This window comes from Urocitellus parryii, chromosome 4 (genome assembly GCF_045843805.1).
Source record: "Urocitellus parryii isolate mUroPar1 chromosome 4, mUroPar1.hap1, whole genome shotgun sequence".
In the NCBI taxonomy this organism is placed as follows: Eukaryota; Metazoa; Chordata; class Mammalia; order Rodentia; family Sciuridae; genus Urocitellus; species Urocitellus parryii.
In genome coordinates, this window is record NC_135534.1 from 112,589,786 (window position 1) to 112,615,439 (window position 25,654).

General features: G+C 40.2%; 1 protein-coding gene across 1 annotated transcript in view; it reads right to left on the bottom strand.

Moving 5' to 3' along the window:
• Nucleotides 1-215: 215 nt before the first annotated feature.
• The window catches only part of Fez1 (fasciculation and elongation protein zeta 1), a 43,716-nt gene continuing 18,277 nt past the window's right edge, over nucleotides 216-25,654 (bottom strand). The window contains exons 4-10 of the mRNA XM_026404574.2: nucleotides 15,298-15,384; nucleotides 12,541-12,709; nucleotides 9,638-9,909; nucleotides 8,596-8,676; nucleotides 6,495-6,570; nucleotides 2,630-2,695; nucleotides 216-548 (exon numbers count right to left, since the gene is read on the bottom strand). Coding sequence (XP_026260359.1) covers nucleotides 532-548; nucleotides 2,630-2,695; nucleotides 6,495-6,570; nucleotides 8,596-8,676; nucleotides 9,638-9,909; nucleotides 12,541-12,709; nucleotides 15,298-15,384 — 768 coding nt within the window. The 3' untranslated portion in view covers nucleotides 216-531. The remainder of the gene's footprint in view (nucleotides 549-2,629; nucleotides 2,696-6,494; nucleotides 6,571-8,595; nucleotides 8,677-9,637; nucleotides 9,910-12,540; nucleotides 12,710-15,297; nucleotides 15,385-25,654) is intronic.

Here is a 25,654-nt window from a genome sequence, read left to right on the forward strand (position 1 = left end):
TTAGGAGTCTGTTGATGGCCTCTTTCTTCTGTCTGTACCTTATATACAACCCACAGAGCATTGTCCTGGTCCATAAACACTATACAAACAGCCACGAGCCACAGGTCAGCATGTAAAGGTAGCTACATATCCTTCCTATAAAAGGTTTGAAACAGAGAGTTGATGGACACCATATTGCAAAGCACATAAAGAATATTAATTAAATGAAGGTTTATTTCAAAATTAGTCTTAGAGTATAAGCTGTTTTTGAGGGCTGGAGCCAGACTACATAATGAGCGGTGAGAGCTTCTGCCTTCCCTGACATAGGCGGAGAGGAGGCGACATCACCGGCCCTGCGCCCCTATCATGCATCCAATGATTGCTAGCACTAGAAGCCAACGGCAAAGGACCCGCGCAATTGCTCATGTTTAATCCAGGTTAAGCTATACACGTTTAAATACACGTCGGAGGTTACGTGGTGTCATGCAGTCCCCGTGATGGGATGACTCTTGCTCAGTGACCTCCTGCAACCAGGCTGCTCCAAAGGCAAGGTTAGGTAGGACAGAGCACTGAAACGAGAGGAGAGGCGAGAGATCAAGTACCGTGGTGGTCACACCAGGTTCTGAGCAGAAGATAACCCCTAAGAACCAGGCAACAATTGTAGTCATGTGTTCTTCCTTAAGGAATGAGAAGAGACAATGATGGGTGGGTGGTAGGTGGACTGATTAAGCATGTACTCTCCAGGGCCCATCTGCCTGGGTTCAAATCATGGATCTGCCATTATTCAGTCTATGACCTTAGAGAAATGACTTCACCTAACTCATGTTTGTTTCAAATATGTACAGTAGAATGTACCTGTGCCTAACCAACAGGGTTGTTAGGAAGCAAGTAGAATGTGCTCACATTCACTACTTTTAGAAATTCATTGACAGTTCTAGGGATGGTGAATGGTAAAATCTAGCTCTCAGACCACAAAATTTGTATCATCCATTTCTACACATTTCTTTTGAGAAATTTGCTTTTAAAATAGTTAAGAGCCACAAGTTCTTCCTAATATTTAACCTAAGTCCTTCCTACTGAAATTTAAGATTAATCTCTCTGATCCTAACAGTAGCAGTGTAGCCCAGGATTTTGAAACTATGAATTCTCCAAACCATGTGAAACCATAAAAAGGTTTGTGTGCACATAGAGCAAAAGCTAATAAAATAATGGATCTAGACACTATTAATATCACAAAAAGAAAGACACCAGACAATATTTGACTGTGATGGAAGTCTTCAAGCCTCTCATTCTATCAGTTCACAGGAATTAAAGGAGAGGGAAGAACACAGTAACTTAGCTGAGGGATGAAAAAATCTTGGGTGAGGAAGTTCTGTGGGACAAAAAAAAAAAAAAACAGCAAAAAAAAAACAACAACAACAATTAATTTCTCCAACAAATACATTTCAAGGAATGAAAGAGAGGAAGGAAAGGGGGAACCTATGTATATTAAAAGAAACCTAGGAAATATCAAAAAGCAATAGGGCTGGTAGTGTAGCTCAGTGGAAGAGTATTTGCCTAGTGTGCTCAAGGCCCTGGGTTGAAGCCCAGATGCCATTAAATAAATAAATAACACAATGCATTGGCCTTCATTGGATCCTGATTTGAACAGATAAACTGAACAATATTATATTGGAGAGTCAGGGTAATCTGAACACTGACTGAATTATAAATGATACCAAGAAATGTAAAATTAAGAAAATGCTTTAATGTTGGTGTAATGGCTATGTTTTTCTAAAAAGTCCTTCTTATCTTTTAGAAATGCATACTGAAATATTTATGGATGAAAGAATATGATAACAGAGATTTGCTTTAAAATAATATAGAAAGGGAGAAGTTGGGTAGGGTATAAAGAAATAAAAGTTAATGAGTTAATGATGGCTGAAGCTGGATAGTAAGCACCATTCACTCTACTATCATATGGGTTGAGAGTTTCCATAATAAAAGGAAGGGGCTGGGGTTGTGGCTCAGCAGGAGTGCACTAGCCTAGCATGTGCAAGGCCCTGGGTTTGATTCTCAGCACCGCATAAAAATAAGTAAACAAAATAAAGGTACTGTATCCAACTAAAAAAATAAATTTTAAAAAAAATAAATAAAAGAAAGGAATAAAAAGAAGTTGTGGAAGCTGGAAGTGCAGCTGAATGGTAGATGGCCTGACTTGCATGTATGAAGCCCTGAGTTTGGTCTCCAGCACGACAAAAAAAAAAAAAAAATATATATATATATATATAAAAATATTAAAAATATGATTTCATGTTATGACTTCATTTTCCTTTCAAATACTTAAAAAGTTTTAGATTATTTTCAGGCTCTGTTTTTCCAACCTAATTACCACATAGTCCAAACTACATGAGACTTTCACATTGACTCCCTTGTTGGTGTGGAGTCACACTGGTGACTTGGGGAGATGCAATCTCCTCCTCGGGGCTCCTCCTAGCAACACCCATTATTGTGGAGGTTTCACACATGTTCACCCGGTTTCCCTGTCCCACCTCCCTGCCCAGTTGGGTCAGGTGTGAATGCTCTGGAAGGGCTTCAGAGTGGCTTCCACAGCTGGAGCAGGAGTCCCCAGGGACCACTTCTGCCTCAGGAGGCCTACAGCTGCTCTTACCTTTTAAAATGTAGTCCGTTAGCAAAGTAGGCACCTTCTCATTATCCTCCTTCATGGCAAAGAGAACTAGGGAAGGAAAGGGAGAGAGATGAGCCAAGACCCCATCATGCAGGAAGCTCACTTCTAGGGCCAAAAAACTCCCGAGCACAAAGGGAGAGAGAAACCATTCAGGGAACCAGGCATTCTCTGAGTACAGAGCAGAAGTCCAGAAGCCTCTGTCAGGAGCCAGCGCACCTCATGGTGAGGGAGGCAAATCCAGGTAGAGAGCACAGTGGTGTCTCCTGGGAGTGCACCTATTTGTGATTTTTTTCTTCCTCTTTTTTTGGCCCAGCTATAATTTCAATACCACTTACTAAATATATATCTTTAATGATTGTAAAAATAAAGGAATTATTTAAAAGAATTGGCTTCCAGAGAGCATCTACATGCTAACAGTTGTCACATCGCTGAAATCACCAATAAAACTGTCTTGAAAGACATTCTATTCACATAAACACATTAGAATTCTCACTTCCACTTTATTGACAATGAATGAAGTTAATTCAACAATATTTATTTTCTGTGTTTTGCTCAATATAATGCTAAAATGTGTGGAGATGCAGAAGAATTATGGATTCTCTGGGAGTTTGAAGACTTCTTATGAAACCCTGCTTGACCTACACATGAAGCAAACAATACAGAAGCATTTAAAGTCTAAAGGCTTTTTAGAAGCTTTTTCTAAAGTTTTAAAGATAAATTTTTCTAGGGCTATGGATGTAGCCGAGTGGTAGAGTACTTGCCTAGCACATGGTTTAAATCCCTAACTCAGAAGGAAAAAAAAAAAAAAAAAAAAAAGCTTGAAGCCGACTTTGTAGAAAATCCTCAATTGATTCTTTCATCAATTAATTTCTGTAAATAGACTACAAAGTATCTATTCAATGTAGTTTTACATAGCCTTATAAAAATGAGAGTGATGTATGCGTATAAGGCACACTTCTTAGTAAAGAAAGAAGTTTCAGAAAACATATTAACTTTAAAAGAAATAAAGGCTAATGTTCATTTTTAAAAATCTAGAAGAACAGTATATAAAATTATTAAATAGCTGTCTGAGTGTGAGGCCGCAGGGGATATTCTTTCTACAACATGTTTATACACTGTCTGGCTTTTCTCATTGAGCATGTTTAGTTTACAACCAGAGAAAACAATAAAGATCAGTAGGCACAGATAGCTAGGGTCAGGAGGCGGGGGCAGTGGTGGAATTCCCAATCCATTTGCACATCCTTAGTCTCCGTTGATTCCCTTGCCTCATTCCAAAGCACGGTAATGAAACTTGAATCCAAAAAAATCAGGAGTGGTGAGGGATAGCACCCAATGTTGATGTGAGTCAATGCAGGTCCAGGAAAAGAAAAACAAGCTGAGGTCCTTTGGTTGTTGGACTTTCCTGTTTTTATCTCTTCTGTATTTTTAGATATGTGTCCATTTCAACTTAATTGGATACTTGGGGCCCTGACCCTGTTTTCTTTCTTTTTTTCCTATATTTTTAAACATGTATTTATTTCCTTTTAATTGGCTTGGGAACACTTGGCAACCAAGCTCAAGCCAACAAAATGCCACACCAAGAATATGGCAGTAGCAGGCTGGGGCTGGGGCTTAGTGGTAGAGTGCTTGCTTAGCATGTGTGACACACTGGGTTTGATTCTCAACACCACATATAAATAAAATAAAGAAGATGGCAGTAAAGTATCATTGCACTCAGCCAGTAGGTGTCTAAGTTGATCTCCAAACTTCAAAATTTATATAGAAGTCCAGTCATAGAAGCTGATCTTTGGCCTTTGGCCTCCATTCAAGGAGTAGGAATGAGAGGGGAGGCACTGCTCATGAGACCACACAAGGATTGTCCAAAATGACCGCTTTCATAGTCTATAGGAAAATGGGTATTCAGAGAAGATGGAAATCTTTCTTTTAAAAGAAATAAAACATCATAATGTAGTACCTTCCCATAATAGAAAAAAGAGAAATGTTAACGAAATGCTAACTGATGTCACTAAAATCATGATACAACACTTTATAGCCAGTTTAGTCCAACTATAGAGAAAAGATAAAAAGTACTATGACTAAAACCCCAAATAGTGATGATGAAGGGAACAATGAATTATTTATTTTTCTTTGTTCACGTATTCTAATGTATTCCAAAGTATTCTAATGATAAGTGAGCTCTAGCTATAATTTTGTAAATAAACTTAAGAACTAAACACACCCACTCGGAATAGAAACAAGTCTATTTCTTAATTAAAATGAAAAGAAAACCTCATACTAAATTCCTAGGTGGGTATTTGTAATAAATAGTTCTTCCCTTTTTAAAGACCATGCTCAAGTACTTTATATATATCAACCTGCCAAATTTGTCAAAATTATTTCCCAAATGTTCATCACTATGAAAACACAAACAATGTATTTATGCATTTTTTTTCTTTTCCATTTTCTTTCTTTCTTCTTCTTCTTCTTCTTCTTCTTTTTTTTTTTTTTTTTTTTTTTTGGCAGTGCTGGAGATCCAACCCAGAGCCTCCTGTGTTAGGTAAGCATTCCATCACTGAGCTACATCCCTTGTCCTATAAATGCTTTTCTATCTACTCCCTTAACAACAACAACCACAACAAAGAATGTGCATATTTATGCAAATAGAGGAGTCTAAAATGAGATAGAAAGAAGTCAATGTACTATGAATTTTAAATTCCTGATTCTCAAGGACACAGTGTCTAGTTATGCCAGCAGGATTTGTATTTATCATGATCTCCTGTTTTCGTCCTCCAAATTGATCAAATGAAAACATTAGGTCACCTTTAGCACCAGGGCCCATCAGGCATCCGTCTTCCTCTGCTGAACAGCAGCTCCTCTCCCTTTCCCTGGGGTGTCCAACAGCCCTGTGCTGCCCATTCCCTCCAGGGCAGCCTGCAGTTGGCTGGGCAAGCTCTTGACCCATCACTCTGCATGCATGGTTGCCAGGGGAATGGAATTTCTCTCTGATCCACTGAGCTTGTCATCACATCTCAGCCTAGGATTTTTTTCTTCCTAACAGCCAAGCTGACACTAATGGTTGACACCATGTGTCCTCAGTCCTTTGGGGGTTGTACTGTTTGATGTACACATATAGAGAGATTTTGCCTACAAAAGGCTCTTTATTACACACTGCTTTCTCCCGTAGCTCAAAATGTTTATTAATATAAGACAATAGAGCCAAACAGAAGGAGAGGAGGCAGTCACTTCCTGGAAGGAAAATTAGATTGTTTTTTCCAATCAGCCTTACCCTACCCAAGAAACCCTCACTTCTCATTAAAAATACAGCCACAGGGCTAGGAATGCAGCTCAATGGTAGAGTTCTTGCCTAGCAAGCACGAGGTCATGGGTTTCCCCAGCACCACACAAACAAAAACACAGCTAGGCCCCCTGCTTCAAGGGGCATGAGTGTGGACCAGGCAACCTGAAGTTCCAGCAGAAAACAGGCAGGGGGCAGATGGTGCAAAGCCTGGGAGGATTTCTGGGGAAACAAACAAACCAAAAAACCCTGCCCCACCCAATCCCCTACCTCTCTCACCAGCTCATTTTTTGTTTTTGTTTTGTTGTTGCTTTGCATTGTCCCCCCAACCCCCTGTCCCCCAGCAGGTCTTCTCCCTGACAGGAACCAGAGGAAAGAAGACACTCTGACTGTCACAGGGTATTTTAATTTTACCCTGTACTAGAGGACTGGGTAAATGATACAGAGCATATTTTGTGCCTGTGAAGATGCCCTAAGGAAATCTCCGGCCAAGGCATTGGAGGTACACAGCCTGGGAAGGGACCGAGGACAATGAGAAGCCCACACATGTGGCTGAGGGCCAGAGGCACTCACTGTTTGTCAGCATCTGCAGGTCTTCCACGGAGGGAGGAGAGGCTTTCTTCTCATAAGGGATAACCGTATTCAGGTACTGCAAGGCAAACAGGGAAGGCAGGGCCTGAGACAGACTGGGACATCATAAGACACAGTCCCCTGGAGCATGAGGAATGTACTTTTCTCTAAGACACAGATCTATCAATGCCGACATTCTGGAAAACATTTCCAGTCGCCGGCACGCTACTATTTCAGAACTCTTTCCCCCGCTTTCCAGGGGGAAAACTCTTTCAAAGTAAGACTTTCCCCATATTTGCCCAGGAAAAAACTTCCCTCCACTTCAACTTCTACATCCTTCCTATGCTGGAAACTTTTTGGGAATCCTGGGGAGCTGTTTCTCCTTCAGGCTGAGAGCAAGGAATATCTCCAGGGAAGGTGATCTTTTTATTCTTTGCAGTGCAATGTGAGAAGGAATTATTTCTCTTTTGTCAAAAATGACAGGCAAGAGGATGTCAACCCTGCCCAGGGTGTTGGTTGTCAGATTTGCTCTCTCTGCTGGAGGTGAAGTGCTCCTGCAACAACAACTAAACATGAGAGGCTGGTGGCTACCCAAGACCACCAGGCCAGGGAGACCTTGATAGCCCTAAGGGAGCCTGAGGTGGTGAGTGCAAAAACAAGTGGCTTTGTATTCAGTCTTGGCTCTGCCACTGGCAACAAGGCCTTGGGAACATGCCTGCCTCTTTGCCCTGGGCCATACTTCTCATCTGTGAAAGATAGGGCTGAGTTTGATGTTCCTAAAGCCTCTTTGCATGCTGCAGCTCTATAATTCTAATACATTGAATTCAGTTACAACATGTTAAAAGAATACCCTGCTTTTTTTTTTTTTCTTTCAAGAATACACTGCTTCCTCCCACCATCGAAATAAGGGGCTAGTGGAGCATGGTGGCATATGCCTGTCATCTCAATGGCTCAGGAGGCTGGGGCAGAAGGATCAAAAGTTCCAGGACAACCTGAGCGACTCAGCAAGATGCTATCTCAAGACAAGAACTAGGGAAAGCACTGCTGAGTTTAATCCCCAGTACCAGAAACTAAACTAAACATAAATTTTAAAAAGGGATATATATTTCATACACCACCAAGTCTATTAGATTATGCACCCCATGAGGACAGCAACCAGGACTTTTCCTCTTTGCACTAGCAACAGAGCACAGCACATAATAGGAACTCCACAGGAGTCTTTGAACTCTGCCTTAATAATCAGAAATGCTTCTTCACAGATGCTATGTTTAGGAGTAATTTGAGGGTCCCCCAAAGGTCCATTTGTAAAGACTTGATCCCCAGGGTGGCATTATTGGGAGGTACTAAGAACCTTTAAAAGGTTTAGTGGGATTAGTGGATCCTTAGATTATTAGAGGCATGTTCTAGAAGAAGATTAAAAAAAAAAAAAAACTTAGTGTCTATCTTGTTTCTCTTTCTCAATCCCTCTCTGTCTTTCTCTTCCTGACTTGAACTGAGACCACTGTACACACACTCATGCCATATGACCCTCACCAGAAGCCAAACCAATGCAGCTACCCAATCTCGGATTTGAACTTCCAAAGCTGTGACCTAAATAAACCTTTTCTCTTTATAAAGTTAGTTGCCTCAAGTATTTCATTCCAGTAATGCAAAGCTGACTAAAACAATAAACAAGTTACTGACTAAATGGAGCCAATGAGGAGATGAGACAGCATGAGTTACATACAATCAGAGCCAGGAGACTGAAGAGGCGGACTTGGTGATGTTGGCTTGGCTAGTAATATAATATATTAGGACTGATTAAACTCTAAGATGAGACCTGTCATGAAACAGATTCCCTTTTAATACATTTGTCCTTAAAACAACTCAAGTTGTAGATCTAAAGTAGTGTTGGCTTTTCAGTTTTATACATGTCCAAAAAAACCTAAAAATCATCTTTTTAAAAGGCACTTCTTGTTCTTCATTAAGAGTGGAAAAAAAAAGTTAGGACCTCCCTTGCCCAAATGCTGGAATTATTCTAGTAAGTTAGCATCCCTCGGCTTTGATGGCGAGGTCAAGCTGCAAGAGTCTAGGAGGAGGGCAGGAGTAGGGAGACTGTTCACACCTGTTTGTCGGTTCCTGAAGAGCCAAAGGTCTGGCGGATGCTGCTCTGCAGGATGTTGGAGATGCCTTCCATGCTGAAGCGCTGAGGGAGAGAGACACTCAAGGAGGACAAAGATTTCTGGCTCTATCCTCCCTACCCCAGGGGTTTCCAAGTTCTCACTCAAACACCCAGACCCACCAGCCACCATGCTGTTCCAGTAAATGGCCCACAGTGATGGAGAGTAAAGGTAAGACCTAGGCTTACAGAAGCAGGCCAGAACGTAAGCCTGAACTTTATAAGGATAAATAGTAGTCAAAAAAACTCTGTCTCAAAGACTCTTAGCTTAGTAAGTCCCTCAGGACAATCCCCTCTGCACTCTCCAGCTTTGCTCATTTCATTCTCTGTCCCATAAATAGAAAAGTAAGAAAGTATGGTAAAATGGAGGGGAATAATGCCGCAAAGGTCTTGGGGGAAAACAAAATATTCAGCTACCAGAGAGGACAGCTTTAAAGCAACCGTCCTGATCTGGGAAGGTTTTCTTTCACAATATGCATGCCCTGTGCCTGATTCAGTGGGTGATAGAGCTGGGCAAAGGCATTTTGAAAAAGCTCCTCAGATGGTTCTGCCTAGCTTCCACCATTAAGAACCCCTGGTTTATAGAATATTGTCAAGGCCAATATGGCATCTGGTCATTGTCAACCACTGGAACACCCTGAAGAGCCTAGGCAGGACAACGATCCACACAATGGCCGAGATCCTGGCCCAGAGTCCCAAGGCTCCAAGTACCATCAGTCCACTTTCCATGGTCTGGCCCACAGAAAACACAGGTCATTCTCAATCACCCCCCTTAGACCTTCAGGGAAACAGAGGGAACAAGTGACATCTTCCCCCTCTTTATGACCCCACTGTCTGTTCCAGGGCCCCGCTCACAACAACTGAGTTGTTGCTCAGTAAGCCCAGCAAGTGCTCAGTGAGTCCAGGGCGGGGTAGGTACAGGACCTGCAGGGGTGGGTGGGGGTGGAGGCGGCTCTGGGTCTTCCTTCCATTTGGGCTGCTCACATACCTTGAGAGGCATCTGGGTTCCCTTCTCTATTCGGCTACTCTGCAGGCTTAGTCCTTTCTCTTTCCGCCTCTTTTTCATCAGTTCCCGTTGCTCCTTCTGCTTGTTCTGAACTTCGATGAGCACCGTGATGAAGGAGTTCTTCACTTCCTTCTCAAACTCCAGCTCGTCCCTGCGGGCCAGCTGGTGCACCAGCTCCTCCGAGAAGTCACGGATGGCACCTTCCACCTGGTCCAGCAGCTCATTCAGCTCAGACCCAGACATGTGCCTCAGCCCTGTAGGGGAAGAGACCATCCCACTGGGGACATCTGCAGCCAGGCCTGGGCCCAGTGGAGATGGGGCTGCCCTGGGGAGAAGTGGTATTTATTCCCAAGTATTGATCCAGCCCAAGCTGGTAGTAAAACAAGCAGGATGTGAGGACGTCGTGCACATCTTCAGAAACCCAGGAGATCTATGGAAGATGGGGGATGTGCAGGGACAAACGAAGCCCAGTGGGTACAGAGCAGTCTGCCACTTTCAGAAACAAGGAAAGGGAACCTGATATCCTGGAACATAAATAATTTTATTTTAACTTCTTGTTCTTTAAGACTTCTTCATTTAAACTGGGCATGGTAGTGCACTCCTGTAATCCTAGCTACTCAGGAGGTTGGGGCAGAAGGACCACAAGTTCAGACTTGCCTGGGCAATTTAGTGAAACCCTGACTCAAAATAAAAAATGGAAAAAGCTGAGGATGTAGCTCTGTAGTAGAGCACCCCTGGGCTCAATCCCCAGCACCTCAAAAAAAAAAAAAAAAAACCCACTTCACTTAAAATAGACTTGGGTGGTTCACAACAACCAATCAAACATTTCAAAAGAGCTAGTAGAAAGGTTTTTAAATGTTCCCAAAATACTGCCTGGGATGTAGCTCAGTGGTACACACTTGTCTTAGCATGTGTAAAGCCCTGGATTTGATCCCTAGCACCGCCAAAATTGAAAAAAAAAATTCAACATAAAGAAATTATTACGTCTCAGGTGGTAGATATGCCGATGACCCTGAGCTGATCGTTACACGTTGTGTATGTGTATTGAAATGCCAACCTGTACTCCATAAATATGTACAATGACTATGTGTCAATTGGAAATATTTTTAAACTAAATAAATAGAATAGATTTAGGGAACATCTTTTAAAGTCTATCCCTAATGTGATCTTTTATGTTCACCTCAGAATGCATTTTCCTTCCCTTTTCTGTCTCGGCTCTGCCTGGGTACTTGCTGACTTGGTTCGACTTTTCCCTTTATTTTGGTCTTTGGCACTGTCCTCCCTCCTTCTGTCTTTGCCATTTCACTCAACATCTCAGCTGTTTTCATGAGTCCTTTGCTGAACACTTCTATGTTTGGGGCCTTTGTGTGGCTGAGAATGACTCCATTGGGGCGGTTGTGAATGCAGCCAGGCAGCCAAATCTACTCTGTTGCCCCAAACAGGCCATGCCCCACCTCCTCTGCTCCTTAGAGCCACAGTTTTACTTGTAGGATGTGGTGCTTCAGATCATGACTTGATTTTGTCACTTGTAACCCACATTTGGACCTTCATACCCTGAGCAAACCCTCTTCTCCTTGGTTTACAAGTCCTTTCACCCCATATGGGGACCTCCCCCTGGAAACAGATCCTCCCGCCGTGGGCATTATTATCCCTACAGACTGATGGATTTCATGCTCAGTTTTACCTTTGCTGTACTAAATTTATTTAATTTTATTTTCACACTAATTTACCGGGGCCTTTCTTTGCATGCTCGTAATTACCATAAACCTGTTTCAGACAGTTAACATGATACAGGGATTAAAAGACTGAACTCTGGAGTTAACCTCACTGCCTACAAGTGGTGAATGCACCCTTTAAGATTTATAGCAGGCGAGAGGGCAAATACAGTTTAAAATGAAAGGCTTGACTCTCTCCACTGAGCACAAGGGAAGAGGGCTGAGTTGCAGTGCGGTGGCAGAGTCCATGCCTAGCCAGCGTGAGGCCCTGGGTTCAATTCCCAGCCTTGCACTAAAGAAATAAGGAAGAGGATTTTCCTTTCCCCCAGCTCCCTTTCTTTCAGTTTCATTGCCTGTCTTCTTCAAACGTATGTTAAATCTTTTAATGGCTAAATAAGCCTCCTACCATTCCCACAATCCCCAAAGAGATCCTCAGGGGCTTGGGAGCCACTGCTTTGAAATGCAATCACCAAGGAAGATAAGACTTAATCTCCCACTGTTCTGGAAGCAGAGGGGCCTAACTCACCACCTGACTACAAATTGCAAAAACCGACTTAATGTAATGGGTTCCATCCACTTAGCTACAGCCAAGAGTGGGATTTCCTTCTATCTTGCTATCCCTTTAGCAGGTTGCCTGTAGTGCACATCCCATTTTTGTTTAATGCTTACTCCATAATAAAACTTTCTTTCTCTTCTATGTTTGTGGAGAGTTTTTTCTGGGTGGCATGTAGATTTTGTTTTTAATTTTATTACCCCAACAGTAACCTTGGACAAATCACTGAATTTCTCAAAGACCCAGGTTAGATTAAGGTCCAGCACATAGAAAGCACTACAAAAATTATGAGCTATTATTATTCCTATTTGTTTGTTTCATTGATTTTTATGGTAGCATCATCTCTTGGATTTAGATAGTGGTTTAGATTTTTCCCACTTAGACTGCTTTAGTCTTGCTCTTCGGTTAGCTTTATCATTTAAATTTTGCTGTACTGCCATCTCGTTTGCAAAATGCAAACCTCTCTCCTGATGTGGAGTAGGAAAGGTGTTGCCTACCTCCTGGATTGTACACCTTTGCTCTAGGATGGTGACCTAAGTTCTAATAACCGTGTGTGAACAGTGCCTGGCACCGCTCAGGTGATACATCCTTGGGAAGCCCCACCCTAGGGCCCTCACCTTCATAGGACCAGTTGTTGTTGAAGGTCTGTGTCAAGGCCTGCATCTCCTGCAGCAGGACGGAGTCAGCCTGGGATGAGGTTTCTCCTCCGTCCTCTTCTTCCAGAGCTTCCTCTTCCTCCTCAGGGTCCGGTGAGTTCTGCATCATTTCCTCAATCTCCTCAATTACCTGAGAAAGGTACACAAGAGAATGAGAGCTCTGTTCTCTGATGAGGGAGCATTCTGGATTGGATTTTGATCAGTTAAGGATGTCTCTAATTTGCTGTCTGTAAAATTCCTGAAGCATTATCATTTCTTAATAAATATTGAATAATAATAAAAATAGACTCAACCAAAGTCTTACACACACTCTTTCTGTAATGGTAAGCACCTCTTTCATGCAAAACCTCTTCCAAGAGCTCCATTTAGATGAATGCTTTATTGGAAATAAACTACTCTTTCAGGAAATGAAGCAGAGCTGCCTGGAAAGGAATGTTTATTTCAATTTCCTGAGCATTTTATTTTGAAGTGGGAAAATATTTTATCTGTCTAACCTTAACACTAAAACTCAGTCCATTAATTGTCACATTACTTGCAAGTGAAAAAATAAACAAACAAAGCATTTCCAGAACAACTCAAAGTAGGGAGGAAAACAGCTATTTGTCTAGAATTCATCTAGACAGAACTGAAGCTACCCAGTAACAGATAAGGATGAAGACAGGAACACAATCAGAGGATAGCTCAAGTCTGGAGAGCAGGAAATAGATAAGAATTTCAGCTCTAACCTTAACTATTGAGGATGTACAGCTCCTACAAGTGGAGGGTAAAATTAGATACCTGCCAAAAGGAATTAGGGTGATCTACTGTGCACAGTAATTGTTTGCACATACAGTGGGTAGCTCAGTAATGGAGGGATTGTTTAGCATGCACAAGGCCCTCGATTTGATCCTCGGCAACCATAAAATTTTAAAGAAAATATTAATCAAAGTTTACTTCCAAAAGCAAGTCTGCAGGTAAGTTTGGTAACAACGGCATATTTATTTATTTACTTTGGTACCAGGGATTAAACCTAGGGGTGCTTTACCACAGAACTACATTTCCAGCCTTTTTTATTTTTTTTATTTTGAGACAGGGTCTCTCAACTTGCTTAGGGTCTCGATAATTGCTGAGATTGGCTTTGAACTTGTGATCCTCTTGTCTCAACTTCCCAAGCCATTGGAATTACAGGTATGCACCACTGCACCCACCTAGCAACAGTCCCTGATGTATTCCTTTAGAATAATTCTTATTTTATTAACATATCTTTTTAACTCCACTTACAAATTTAGGTCATATTTATTCTTTGACTATTAAAATCCATTTTATACAATGTGACCCAATGACATAGATCTCCTTTAAGAGTTATGGCTGAGTTTATCTAAGAGTAATTATCTTCCAATCCATATTCCTTTCTACGAGTCACAGAATAATTGTTAGCCCATTTTGTTTGTTTGTTTGTTTGTTTGTTTTAATCTGGTTTCCTTTACTTTTCTATTCTTTGTTACTTTATATTTTTCATCTTTAAAATTTATTCTATTTTTTTAAAGGTAAAAATTAAAACTTGAAAATGTATTTAAATGTTTATAAATATATTAAAAATAAAATGAAATAACTTAAAAACCAAATTCTACCTTTTTACCACAGATATGAAGAAACACCTCTAATAAAAGGAACTTTCTAGCTGGGTGTGGTAGCGCACACCTGTAATCCCAGTGACTCAGAAGGCTGAGTTAGGAGGATCATGATCTCAAACCCAGTCTCAGCAATTTAGTAAGACCCTGTTTCAAAATAAAAAATAAAAAGGGCTGGGGGAGTTGTTGAGTGGTTAAGCACTCCTGGGTTCAATCCCCAATATCAAAAATAAATAAATAAATGGAACTTTCTAGCATTGATGGCTCCTGATGGAACATTTTTTAAGAATGACTCTGTAGAAACTTTCATGATGTCTAACTCAAAATAAGCACTCATGGATATTTGTTGTTTAAAAAGTTGAATAAGGAAGCCAGAAACTCAACATTGTCTTCTCAAAGTAATAAATCACTAAAACTAAAATAAAATTAACTCAACCAAATGTGAACACTATGTCTTTTTTTTTTTTTCCACAAAGACAGAAGTGTCTCGAAGACTCCTTTTGGAAGGCTCAAATTTTTCAGTGTTTTATGAAATGTGAGAAAATATCCATCATACAGAAGTTTCATCTGTCACTTCTCTTTCTGGAAGAACAGATATTTAAGAACCTCCTGTCAGTGCCCTGACTTCAAGTACAAGGAATTTTCAGGAAGACGCTTAGCCGCAGGTGAAACCTGTAAACACCAGGCCTGTCTCTAGCTGTCATTAAAACCTGACCCTAAGCAACCGAAGTGCTAGGATTTACGTTCACATTTACTATAGGTGGGTAAAGAGAAATCAAATCCCTTATCAAAGATACACTGAGATACCAACACAGTCATCACAAGACCATATATCTTTATCTTGGATCTGTTTTCTTTTCCTCCCCCCACCCTCCCAAACTGGGGATTGAACTCAGAAAGGCTTTACCACTGAACTAAATCCCTAGCTCTTTGATTTTGAGACAGGGTCTTACTAAATTGCTAAAGGTGGCCTGGAACTTGTGATCTTCCTGCCTCAGCCTTCTGAGTCATTGGGATTACAGGGGCATGGATTACACCATGCCCACCCTTAAACTTTTTCTTTATCAAAGGAATGAAAGGTTCCAAAAATCTACAGAGATGATCATACCTGATCTGCTGTGAGTAGAGGCTCCTCGTTGATACCAGAATCATTTTCACTCTTCTCATTGAACTCTTCCTCTTCCTTCTCATGAATCTGGAGGAGGGGAGGAACATGGGATTCTGATTGACCATCAGCAGGACTAGGATTCCCTCTGGTCTCTAAAATGGATGATTCTAAAGGGCCACTTCAGCCACCCACCATCTAAAGAAGGAAGCTGGGAGCCAGGCGTGGCTGTAATCCCAGTGGCTCTGGAGGCTGAGACAGGAGAATCGAAAGTTCAAAGCCAGCCTCAGCCAAAAGTGAGGTACTAAGCAACTCAGCGAACCCTGTCTCTAAATAAAATACAAAATGGGGCTGGGTATGTGGCTCTGTGGTCAAGGGCCCCTGAGTTCAATCCCTGGTTCAAAGAAAGAAAGAAAGAAGCTGGAGAGCGGTCCTGAGTTTCATCCAATTCTATACAGCAGACCTGGCTGAGTCCAGCTTGACCAGAAAAAGACAACAGGGCTGGAACGCCAGCACCATTCTGACTCAGGAGACTAGTTCCATTGTTTAACCACAGGCAGGTCATTCTGGATAAGCAAGGAACCTTCTCAAGGTGAGTGACCCTATAGCCAACTCTCATAGCAAAGACACACTTGCTTTATTAAGGAGTGTCAATTGGAGGTGTGTTTCTAGATTTTTTTTTTTTTTTTAGATATTTTAAGGGGTTGTTCCAGCCCAATAGGCATGGCTTTTAGAATTTGATGAAATGTCATCCTGTTTTTGGAATCTAGGTGTGGTGTCTTAGCTAGTTAAGCATATGATGAAATCAACATGGGACATACCACATACCATACCTGACCACATGGACTGGAGGATAAACTACAAGAAAAACAAAATACTAAAAAGAAACACCCATGTAGCCAATTACCCAGTGTGTCCAAAATTCTATAATCCTATGTAAATTCTAAAGATTCACAATTATTAAGATTCTAGATGTTTTTCAATGAGATATTCATAGTATAGCTAGCTTTACTGACCATATCAGTCAGTATTTATGTTCAACTCTTGCACAAAGTGAATCACCTAACCACCCAACCACTCCTTTCAGAAGTCTGGTTTCAAAAGTCATACTGGGGATAGCAAGTACTGTTTTCAGGAAATCCCTCTGCAGACCATCTCTCATCCTGGAAACCAATCTTCCTTCTCTCCAAGAGCTGACCTGTTGGTTGGCCTTTCCTTAGGGAATTAATTCTTCCTATTCTAACACGAAACACCCCAGTTCCAATCCCAGCAGTCAGATCCAAGGTGGTCTGTCCTAAGAAACTTCTCTCCATCTCTCTGAGTTCTGCCTTGGCAGATACCTCTAAGAACGCACATCAACTTCTCTGTTTGCTTAAAACCAGGACAATGTTATTAACAAAAAAAAATTAAGTAATGCCATCTGTGCTCAACCTGGAAAAGGGGTAGGACAAGGAGGTAATGGAATCATTTGAGGGGCTGGTGTGCCAGATGGTAACATCTATTTCTGCTGTTGAACCCATATGCTCAGGTCTCTGCCAAGTCTACCTCCTGTGGTAGCTGCTTGGTTTCCACAGTTTCCCGCTAGGCAGAACAAAACTCCTGGAGCTACACTTTGTTGACAACTACACTCATAAGGCAGAACTTTCTGAGGGGTGGACGGTCCTGGGGTAAAAGTTAGGCTCTTACTGGGAAATGGAGCTTTTTTTTTTTTTTTGCTTGGGGTATTTTTAAAATAAGTTCCTAATAATAACTGTTAGTCTATAACCGGAATTTGAAGGTGAGGGATTGGAATTAAGTCTATAAAATATTGATGTTTACATTTTCTGAAGTGTGGCCAATTTTAGTGGGTTTACACCACTGACTTAATATTGCACCTCTCAACAACTCCATCTCCCTTCTCAAGGTTCCAGTCACCCTCCACTATACCACCACCCCCACCACCACTGGGGTTCAAGGCAGGAAAGGAAGTTTTTTTTTTAATATTTATTTTTTAGGGCTGGGATTGTGGCTCAGCGGTAGGGCGCTCGGCTAGCATGGGCGGGACCCGGGTTCAATCCTCAGCACCACATAAAAATAAAGGCATTGTGTACTGTCCATCTACACTAAAAAAAAAAAAAAAAAGAGAATGTAAAATGTTAATCAAAAATTTTAAATATATATATATATATATATATTTTAGTTGGACACAATACTTTTATTTTATTTTTATGTGGTGCTGATGCTAGGCAAGTGCTCTACCACTGAACCACAACCCCAGCTCCCCCCCACCCCCACCCCAGGAAGGAAGTTTTTGGGAGAATACTAATGACCTTGGGGTGTGGCCTGGCTGACAGAGTCCTAGAGCTTTCTCCCCCATCCACCTCTCAAGACAATGCTTACAGGTCTGAATTATCAGAATAAGGTAAAGAAATCATGAAAGCTACTCTGAGTTCCTACTATTGTAAGAGCCAAACCCACCATTTATTTTCCTCAGCTCTCAGACATCTCTCACTAAAAAATGAATTAAAAGGAGTTAGCCCAGCAGCTTGGGAGGCTAAGGCAGGAGGATCATGAGTTGAAAGCCAGCCTCAGCAATAGTGAGGTGCTAAGCAACTCAGTGAGACTCTGTCTCTAAATAAAACACAAAATAGGGCTGGGGCTGTCACTCAGTGGTTGAGTGCCCCTGGAACCCACCCCATCCACACAAAAAAGAAATCAGGTGCACACTTGTAATCACAGCAATTCAGGAGGCTAATGCAGGAGAACCTAAGTTAGAAGCCAGCCTGAGCAATTTAGCAGGACCCTTGGTAACTTAGCAGAACCCTGCCTCAAATTAAAACAAAACAAAAAACCAGGACTGAGCATGTAGCTCAATGGTAAAGCACCTCTTGGTTGAATCATGTCCCCAGTATAATCAATCAATCCATCAACTGAAAGGAAGCATATACACTAAGGACCCCCAGGAAAGCCCTGGCTCCTCTCTTCCACCTGCCTGTTTCTTAGCCCCTCCCTGGGTTTCACCATGTCCACCTTCCTCTGGCCTTTGCTTGTCTTCCTCTGGTGTTTGGTTCTGACCCTCTCATTCACCCTCACTGCTTTCAGTATTTTCTCTCAATCCTACTAGTCTCTGTTCTGCTCCAATAACTTCTGTCACTTCTCTACAAGTCCTGTTCCCTTTCCGTGGGCTGTTTACGGACGCCTGCCCTTCCTTCCCTTACCATGACAGTATCTTGTACAGACAGTGGAAAGCTGAAGGAGGACAGGCCAAGGGAGAGGAAGGCTTTTGGAAAAAAACCACAGCACTTCTGCTCTTCCTAGTATATGACAGAGCCACAGAGTTTCCTTGGCCACTTGTGCAGCAATGAGAAACCTACATGCAGGCTGAACCTGATACTTGTTTAGAGAATTAGGCTTTACTAACAAAAATCATCCTTCCAAATTCCTTCCTCCCAGAATTGAGAAGACCTGGATCCAGAAAGGAGTCTGACTGCCCCTTTCAGCATGCTGTTTCTTCCTCCTGCTTTGGGTAAATGTGCCTCAGAGCTGTCACCCAGTAGCTGAAAGCTTGCTAATGATTGCAGACTCTGACAGTGCTAAATCTTGCTGCATGATAGTTTGAGTGAAGGTTAAAATTCTGTGAAGTCCTCTTGTCTGATTATGACTGTTGTTAATCAATGTCTTTTGTTAGAGCATTCCAGATGATTCCATTCACAGAAAAGGGAATTTCTACTTCTTTTCCTTCCCACCGTTGATTCACATGGTTGGTTGCCTCCCTGAACAAAATTGAGAGAACAGCAATCCTTTTTTTTTTTTTTTAAACCTCCAGACAAAAAGTAGAAAAAAAGAAAAGAAACTCATCAATATGTACCCAACCCAAGGAAAGGGCAACTGTGTCCCTTTTATGCTTGTGAACAACCAGGAAACATCTGTGTGGGTTAAGTCAAAGGCTCTGTATTCCCACAGTAAGATGCTCCAGAGCATGTGGCCAACAAATATTTATTGAAAGACTTAAAGAACAAACGACAAAGAGAGGACTGAAGAGTAGTGCTGTGATCGCCTAGACTCAGTCCCACCTCCACAAATAACTTAGCTTCTTGAGAACAGAAAGATGTAACTTCCTGTCCTGAACTTCCTTTTTCTCTTGCCCTAGACAAGTACTGCCTGATATTGAAAGTTATAAGGACCAGAGGAGACTTTTAAACCCGGTGCGATGGCGCACACCTGTAATCCCAGAAGCTTGGGAGGCAGGGCAGAATGATCGCCAGCTCAAAGCCAGCATCAGGAACGGCAAGGAGCTAAGCAATTAACTCAGTGAGACCCTGTCTCTAAATAAAATACAAAATAGAGCTGGGAATGTGACTTAGTGGTCGAGTGCCCCTGAGTTCAATCCTTGGTATCCCCGCTGCAAAAAGAGAAAGATTTTAATATCACAGTCAGGAACAGAATAAATTTATTCATAGAACCAATCCAAAGTGAGTAACCATTAAATAATAATATTAATAATACAGATAGAGCTCGAGCATATTATTTGGACCTAAAATATAAATGCACATTTATTTATTTACCAATATCCCATATAAAGCCAAGCTTCTCTGATGGACCGCTGAGCAGAGTTCTACATAATATTTCTTACAGCATCTACATTATAACTATTACAACTTTTTTTGGGGGGGCGGGGAGGTCCTGGGGATTGAACCCAGGGTGCTTAACCACTGAGCAACATCCCCAATCCTTTTATATATATATATATATATATTTTTTTTTTTTGAGATAAGGTCTTGATACATTTCTTAGGGCCTCACTAAGTTGCTGAGGGTGGCTTTGAACTTATGATCCTCCTGCCTCAGCCTCCTGAGCTGCTAGGATTACAGGTATGCACCACTGAGCTCAGGTATAATTTAACTTTAAAAATGATTTCCCATTTTCTTTGTAGTAGAAAGAGGATACATGGAAGATTGAACCATAGTTTTCTCCTCTTCCTCCTTAAATCCTACTAAGGTGAGAATAGAGGTATCAAGAAAGTCTATCCCTCAGGGACAACATGAACTGGAGAAAAAAAGATGCTACCGACCAGCCTTGGCCCAGCAGATAGAGAGTCATGCCCTGTGGGAGGAAGCTTCGAAGGCCATTGGATTGCACTAAAGATGTTGAAAGGGCCAAACAGGGTGGCACATACCTGTAATCCCAGCAATTCAGGAGGCTGAAGCAGGAGGAGCATAAATTTGAGGCTAGTGTGAGCAATTTAGGGAGACCCTGTCTCAAAATACAATATAAAAAGGGATAGGGATGCAGAGAGCTTCTGGGCTCAACCTGTGGGCAGGAATTGGGGGTTGGGGAGTAGATGTTAAAAGTCTTGGGGATTTGAGGCCTAAGGTGGCCTAGGGAGGCAGGGCTAAAAAAAGGAGGATTTGTTGGGAATCTTCATCAGGAACGGTTGGACCACAGGTCTTTTCTCCCAACTTATGTGAAAAGACTTCACTCTGGGCAGGATGAACTTGTGAGACTCAAGATGCCAGGCAACTGGAAAGTAGGAGGAGGGTTCTTATCAAAATCAGAAGGGCTAAATGACAATCTACAGCCTCTTTTCCCTAGAAGGCTCCCAGGATGCTGGCAACCAGGCCTATTCTCAAGACACTGGAGAACACTCTCTGGGGATGCTGCAGGAGTACAGATATATGCCAGCCTTCAAGCCCTCCAAGTACAACAACCAAGTCCTTAAGGATCACTCTAGGACAGTGTGGTCCAGCAGAAACAAGACCTAATCCCCCAGAAAGAGCTCAGCCTTCTAGGACCTCGTTTCTCTCCTTCTCCTTCTCCTCCTCCCCCTTTCTTCCTCTACTTCTCCTTCTTCTTTGAATTGAACCCAGAGCCTCATGGGCTCTACCATTGTGCTACATCCCCAGCCCTAGTGCCTCACTTTTAAATACAAAATGATGCCCAAGGATTGCCAGACACATGAGAACAAATCGCAAGATGAAAGTCAGCTACTAAAGCAAATATGTGGAAAGGGGAAATCAAGAGCAATATTGAGGGCAGACAAAACTTCTGCTTAAAAACTATCACGATTGCCCTCAAGGACAATGGACAGCACTGTGTCCTTGAACATGAGCTGTTTATAAGAATTCATTAAAAAAAAAAAAACAGAAGAAGGTAGTATAAATTAGAAGTATGATCACAATATTTGCATTTTTAAATATTGTTGAGAAGTCCCCTCATTGAGTGAAATAAAATAAGTAGATAGAAAATGGGAGGGGAAATTTTCAGAAGATCAGTTCAAAAAGCCCAAAATTGAATAAAAGAATTCCAGAAAACCAGAAGAGATGAGCTCCTTTTTTCCCCCCCATTCAATGTTGGGGATTAAAACCAGGGCTTGTGCCTATTCAGATGTGCTCTACCACTGAGCTGTAGCCCTAGACCCGAGATGGCCTCTTTAAGCCATTTCCAAGTAACAACTATGCATCTGGACAAAAATCTATGAGTCAATTGTTTCCAGGCACTGGATACAGGCAGTACAAGCCTGTGTAGTTCTTGAAAGAAGGGAACAACATGGAATAAATGAAAGCTGAAAGAATCTGTCACCTGTGGTCCTACACTACAAAATAGCCTGTAAAAGGTTTTTTGGGGGCCAAAATGATGGAAATTGGATCTACAGAAAGGAATTAAAGAACATCAAAAATGGTAAATATAGGGACAAATTTAAAAATTTCTTTTCCTTTTCTCAATTTATTTAAAAGACACCTGTCTGAAGCTAAAATAACTTTGTGTTCTGCAGGTTGTAACACAAGTTGAAAATAAAATATATGATAACAACATAAAAGATGGAGGGAACAGACTTACTCTGTTGCAAGCTTTATATTTTATGTGAAGAGGACTAACTAAAAATACTATGGTAACTTAATAATGTATAATGTAATCTCCAGAGAAACCACTAAAAAAATACAAAGAGGTACAGGTCAAAAATCTATATAAAACACAAAATGGAATGCCAAAGAATATTAGATTAACCCAAAATAAAGGAGAGAAGGTGGATCAGAGGAACAACAACAAAAAGCAGATAAAACAAGTAAAAGTACAAGAATGTACACCTTAACACAAATTAAAACCAATATTATATTAAATGTTAAGGAACTAAACACTATGCAAATGAACTAATCCACCCCAAAAATGCATATATTGTCAGACTACATATAACAGCAAAACCAAACTATGTGTTTCTGCAAAAGCCACTCTTTAAATATAAAAATTGGAAAGCTGGGGTCACTAAATTCATATCAGAAAAAGTATATTTTAAGAGGAGTATTAGCAGAGATAAAGAAGAGACATTTCCTAATGACAAAATAATCAATTCATGATGGAGCCATAACAATTGTAACAGTGTATGTACCCAATAACAGAGCTTCAAAATATATACAACAAAAAATAAGAGGACAGAAGAAATAGAGAAAAATCTATAATAATCATTAGAGATTTTAATATTCCTCTCTTGGGTATTGATTGAAAAAAACTGATAAAAAAAAATCTAGTTGGGATAAAGAAGAATTCAATAATACTATCAACCAACTTAACCTCGGTGACATTTACAGAACATTGTAACCAACAGCTGCATAATATTTTCAATGGCATATAATAAATAATATACTAAGATGCACAATATGTGAAACCATAAATCAGTATGAATGTATTTTAAAGACTTAAATCATACAGAATATATTCCCTGACAAAATTAAATTTAAAATCAGCAATAAAACAGATGGCAGCTGTAAAAAGTCCCCACTTTGAAATTGAGCAACATACTTCTAAGTGTGTCAAAGAAGACATCATAAGAGAAAATTAGAAATTTTGCTACTTGAATGATGATGAAAAAATGCCCCTTCACAATTCAGCCAAAACAGTGCTAAGAGGAAATTTTATAGCTTTAATATGTTTGTTATTTAAAACAAATGCTTCATATGATCAAAGCATCCACCTTAAGAAGCTAAAACAATTTTTTTTAATGAAGGAAAAATAAGCCCCTACTAAGTAAAAGGAAGGAAATAATTAAGGGAAGAAATTGACAAACTAGAAAATGAACAAATAATAGAAAAAAAATCAAAGAAACCAAAAATAGTTCCCATAATTCTGACAAGAGAGAAGGAAGGAAAGCAGAAGTGAGGTGGGGAGAGAAGATATGAATTAATAATATCATGAATAAAAAAGGGAATATCACTAATGCTCTCACATGCATAAAAATTATAAACAATTTTATGGCCAATACCTTCAATGACTAAGATTAAATAGATGAATTCCTTGGAAAACTAACTTATCAAGATTGGCTTGGGCTGGGGCTGTAGCTCAGTGTCAGAGTGTTTGCCTAGCATGTATGAAGCACTGGGTTCAATCCTCAGCACCACATAAAAATGAACAAATAAAAAAAAGCATTCTGTCCATCTACACTACAAATTTTTTTTAAAAAAAAATTGGCTTAAGGAAAAAACATAAAATCTGAATCTAATCTATACCTACTAAAGAAATTAAATTTGTAATCAAAAACCTTGTTACAGAAAACACAGGCCCAAATGGTTTCACTGGGTATAATCTATCCAAAGTTAAAGGAAGAAATAATACCAATCTAACACAAACTCTTTCAGATAACAGAGAAAATCCTTTCCAACTCATTTTATGACATTAGAACAAAAGAAATTTATAAAAAAGAACATAGATGTAAAAACCCTTAGTAAAATATTAACAGATCAAATTCCACTTTATGTAAGAAAGATAAAATATCATAACTAAGTTCATTTTGATTTATCTCAAAAATGAACATTAACATTTGAAAATTAATTAATGTCATTCAAAATATTAACTTAATTAATTGATCTACACATATAAATTAATCTCTAGATTCAACATGACCACAGTCAAATTTCCAGTAAGTTTTTCTGGAAAAGAAACCCAGGGTACTCTACCAGTGAGCTACATCTGTACACCTTTTTATTTTAAGAAAAGGTCTCCTAAGTTGCCCAATTTTTGATCCCCCTGCCTCAGCCTCCTGAGTTTCTAGAATTGCAGGTGGACACCACGATGGCCAGCACACAACCCTTGCTTGTTTGCTTGTTTTTATTGGGGTGTGTGTGTGCAGCACGAATGTGTATGCACACTAGGAATTGAATCCATGGTCTTGAGCTTGCTATGCAAATGCAGTACACTACTCTCTCTCTCTCTCTCTCTCTCTCTCTCTATATATATATATATATATATATATATATATATATATATATATAAACTATACATTCACTAGAATGTTTAAATTTTTAAAAATTTCCATAGCAAATGTTGGTTAAAATGTGGAATAACTGGAGCTCTCAAACAAACTAGAAAACAGTTTAAAAAGTGAAAGATAGATGGATCACATGACTCAGTCTCTCATCCTTAGGGTTCTACTCAAGAGAAATGAAAGCATATTTCCTAACAATGACTTAGATGAGAATGTTCACAGCAGCTTTATTTGCTATTCAAAAACTAGAAACAATCCAGTGTTTCTCTATGGTTGACTGAAGAAGCAAATTGTGGTATATCCATACAAAAGAATAATACATAGCAATAAAAAAGAGTGAACTCTTGATACATGCCATTACATAAATGAATATCTAAGTAATTATATTGGGCTGAGGATGTAGCCCAGTGGTAGAGTGATTGTCTAGCATGAGCAAGGCCCTGGGTTTAATCCCCAGCACTGTGAAATTAATTAATTAATTAGTTAATTAATTAATTAACTAATCACATTGAGTTTAAAAGGTAAGCCCCCCTAAAATACATACTGCATGCTTCCAGGTATACACAATTCTAGAAAATTCTGCCACTCTTTAGCAACAGAAAGCAGGTAAGCCTGAAAATTGAGGGTGAGAGGGAAGGATGGTGAATATGTTCAATATCTTGATTGTAGAGATGGTATCACAGATGTGCACATATATTAAACTTAGGAAAATATATACTTTAATATGTGCAGCATTTTTATACCAATTATCCTTCAACAAAGGCACAGAAAAAAAAAGAAAATTAAAAAATAAAAAGACATTACATCATGTCCAAGTTGGGCTTATCTCAAGAATGTGAGGTTGATTCAATATTCAAAAATTAATTTGTGTAATTCATTACATTAACATGATAAAGGAGAACTCATTTAAATAGAGGCACATGATAGAAATAATTAACCTTCAGAAAAATAACACAAGGAAACATGCCAGAATTTAAAAGTCATGAGCTTCCACATTGAACATAATACAATGCATAATGAAAAAAAAAAATCCTCACTCTATGGCACATTATTGTAAAATTTCAAATAAGAAAGCCAGGCACAGTGGCGCATGCCTGTAATCCCAGCGGCTTGGGAGGCTGAGAGAGA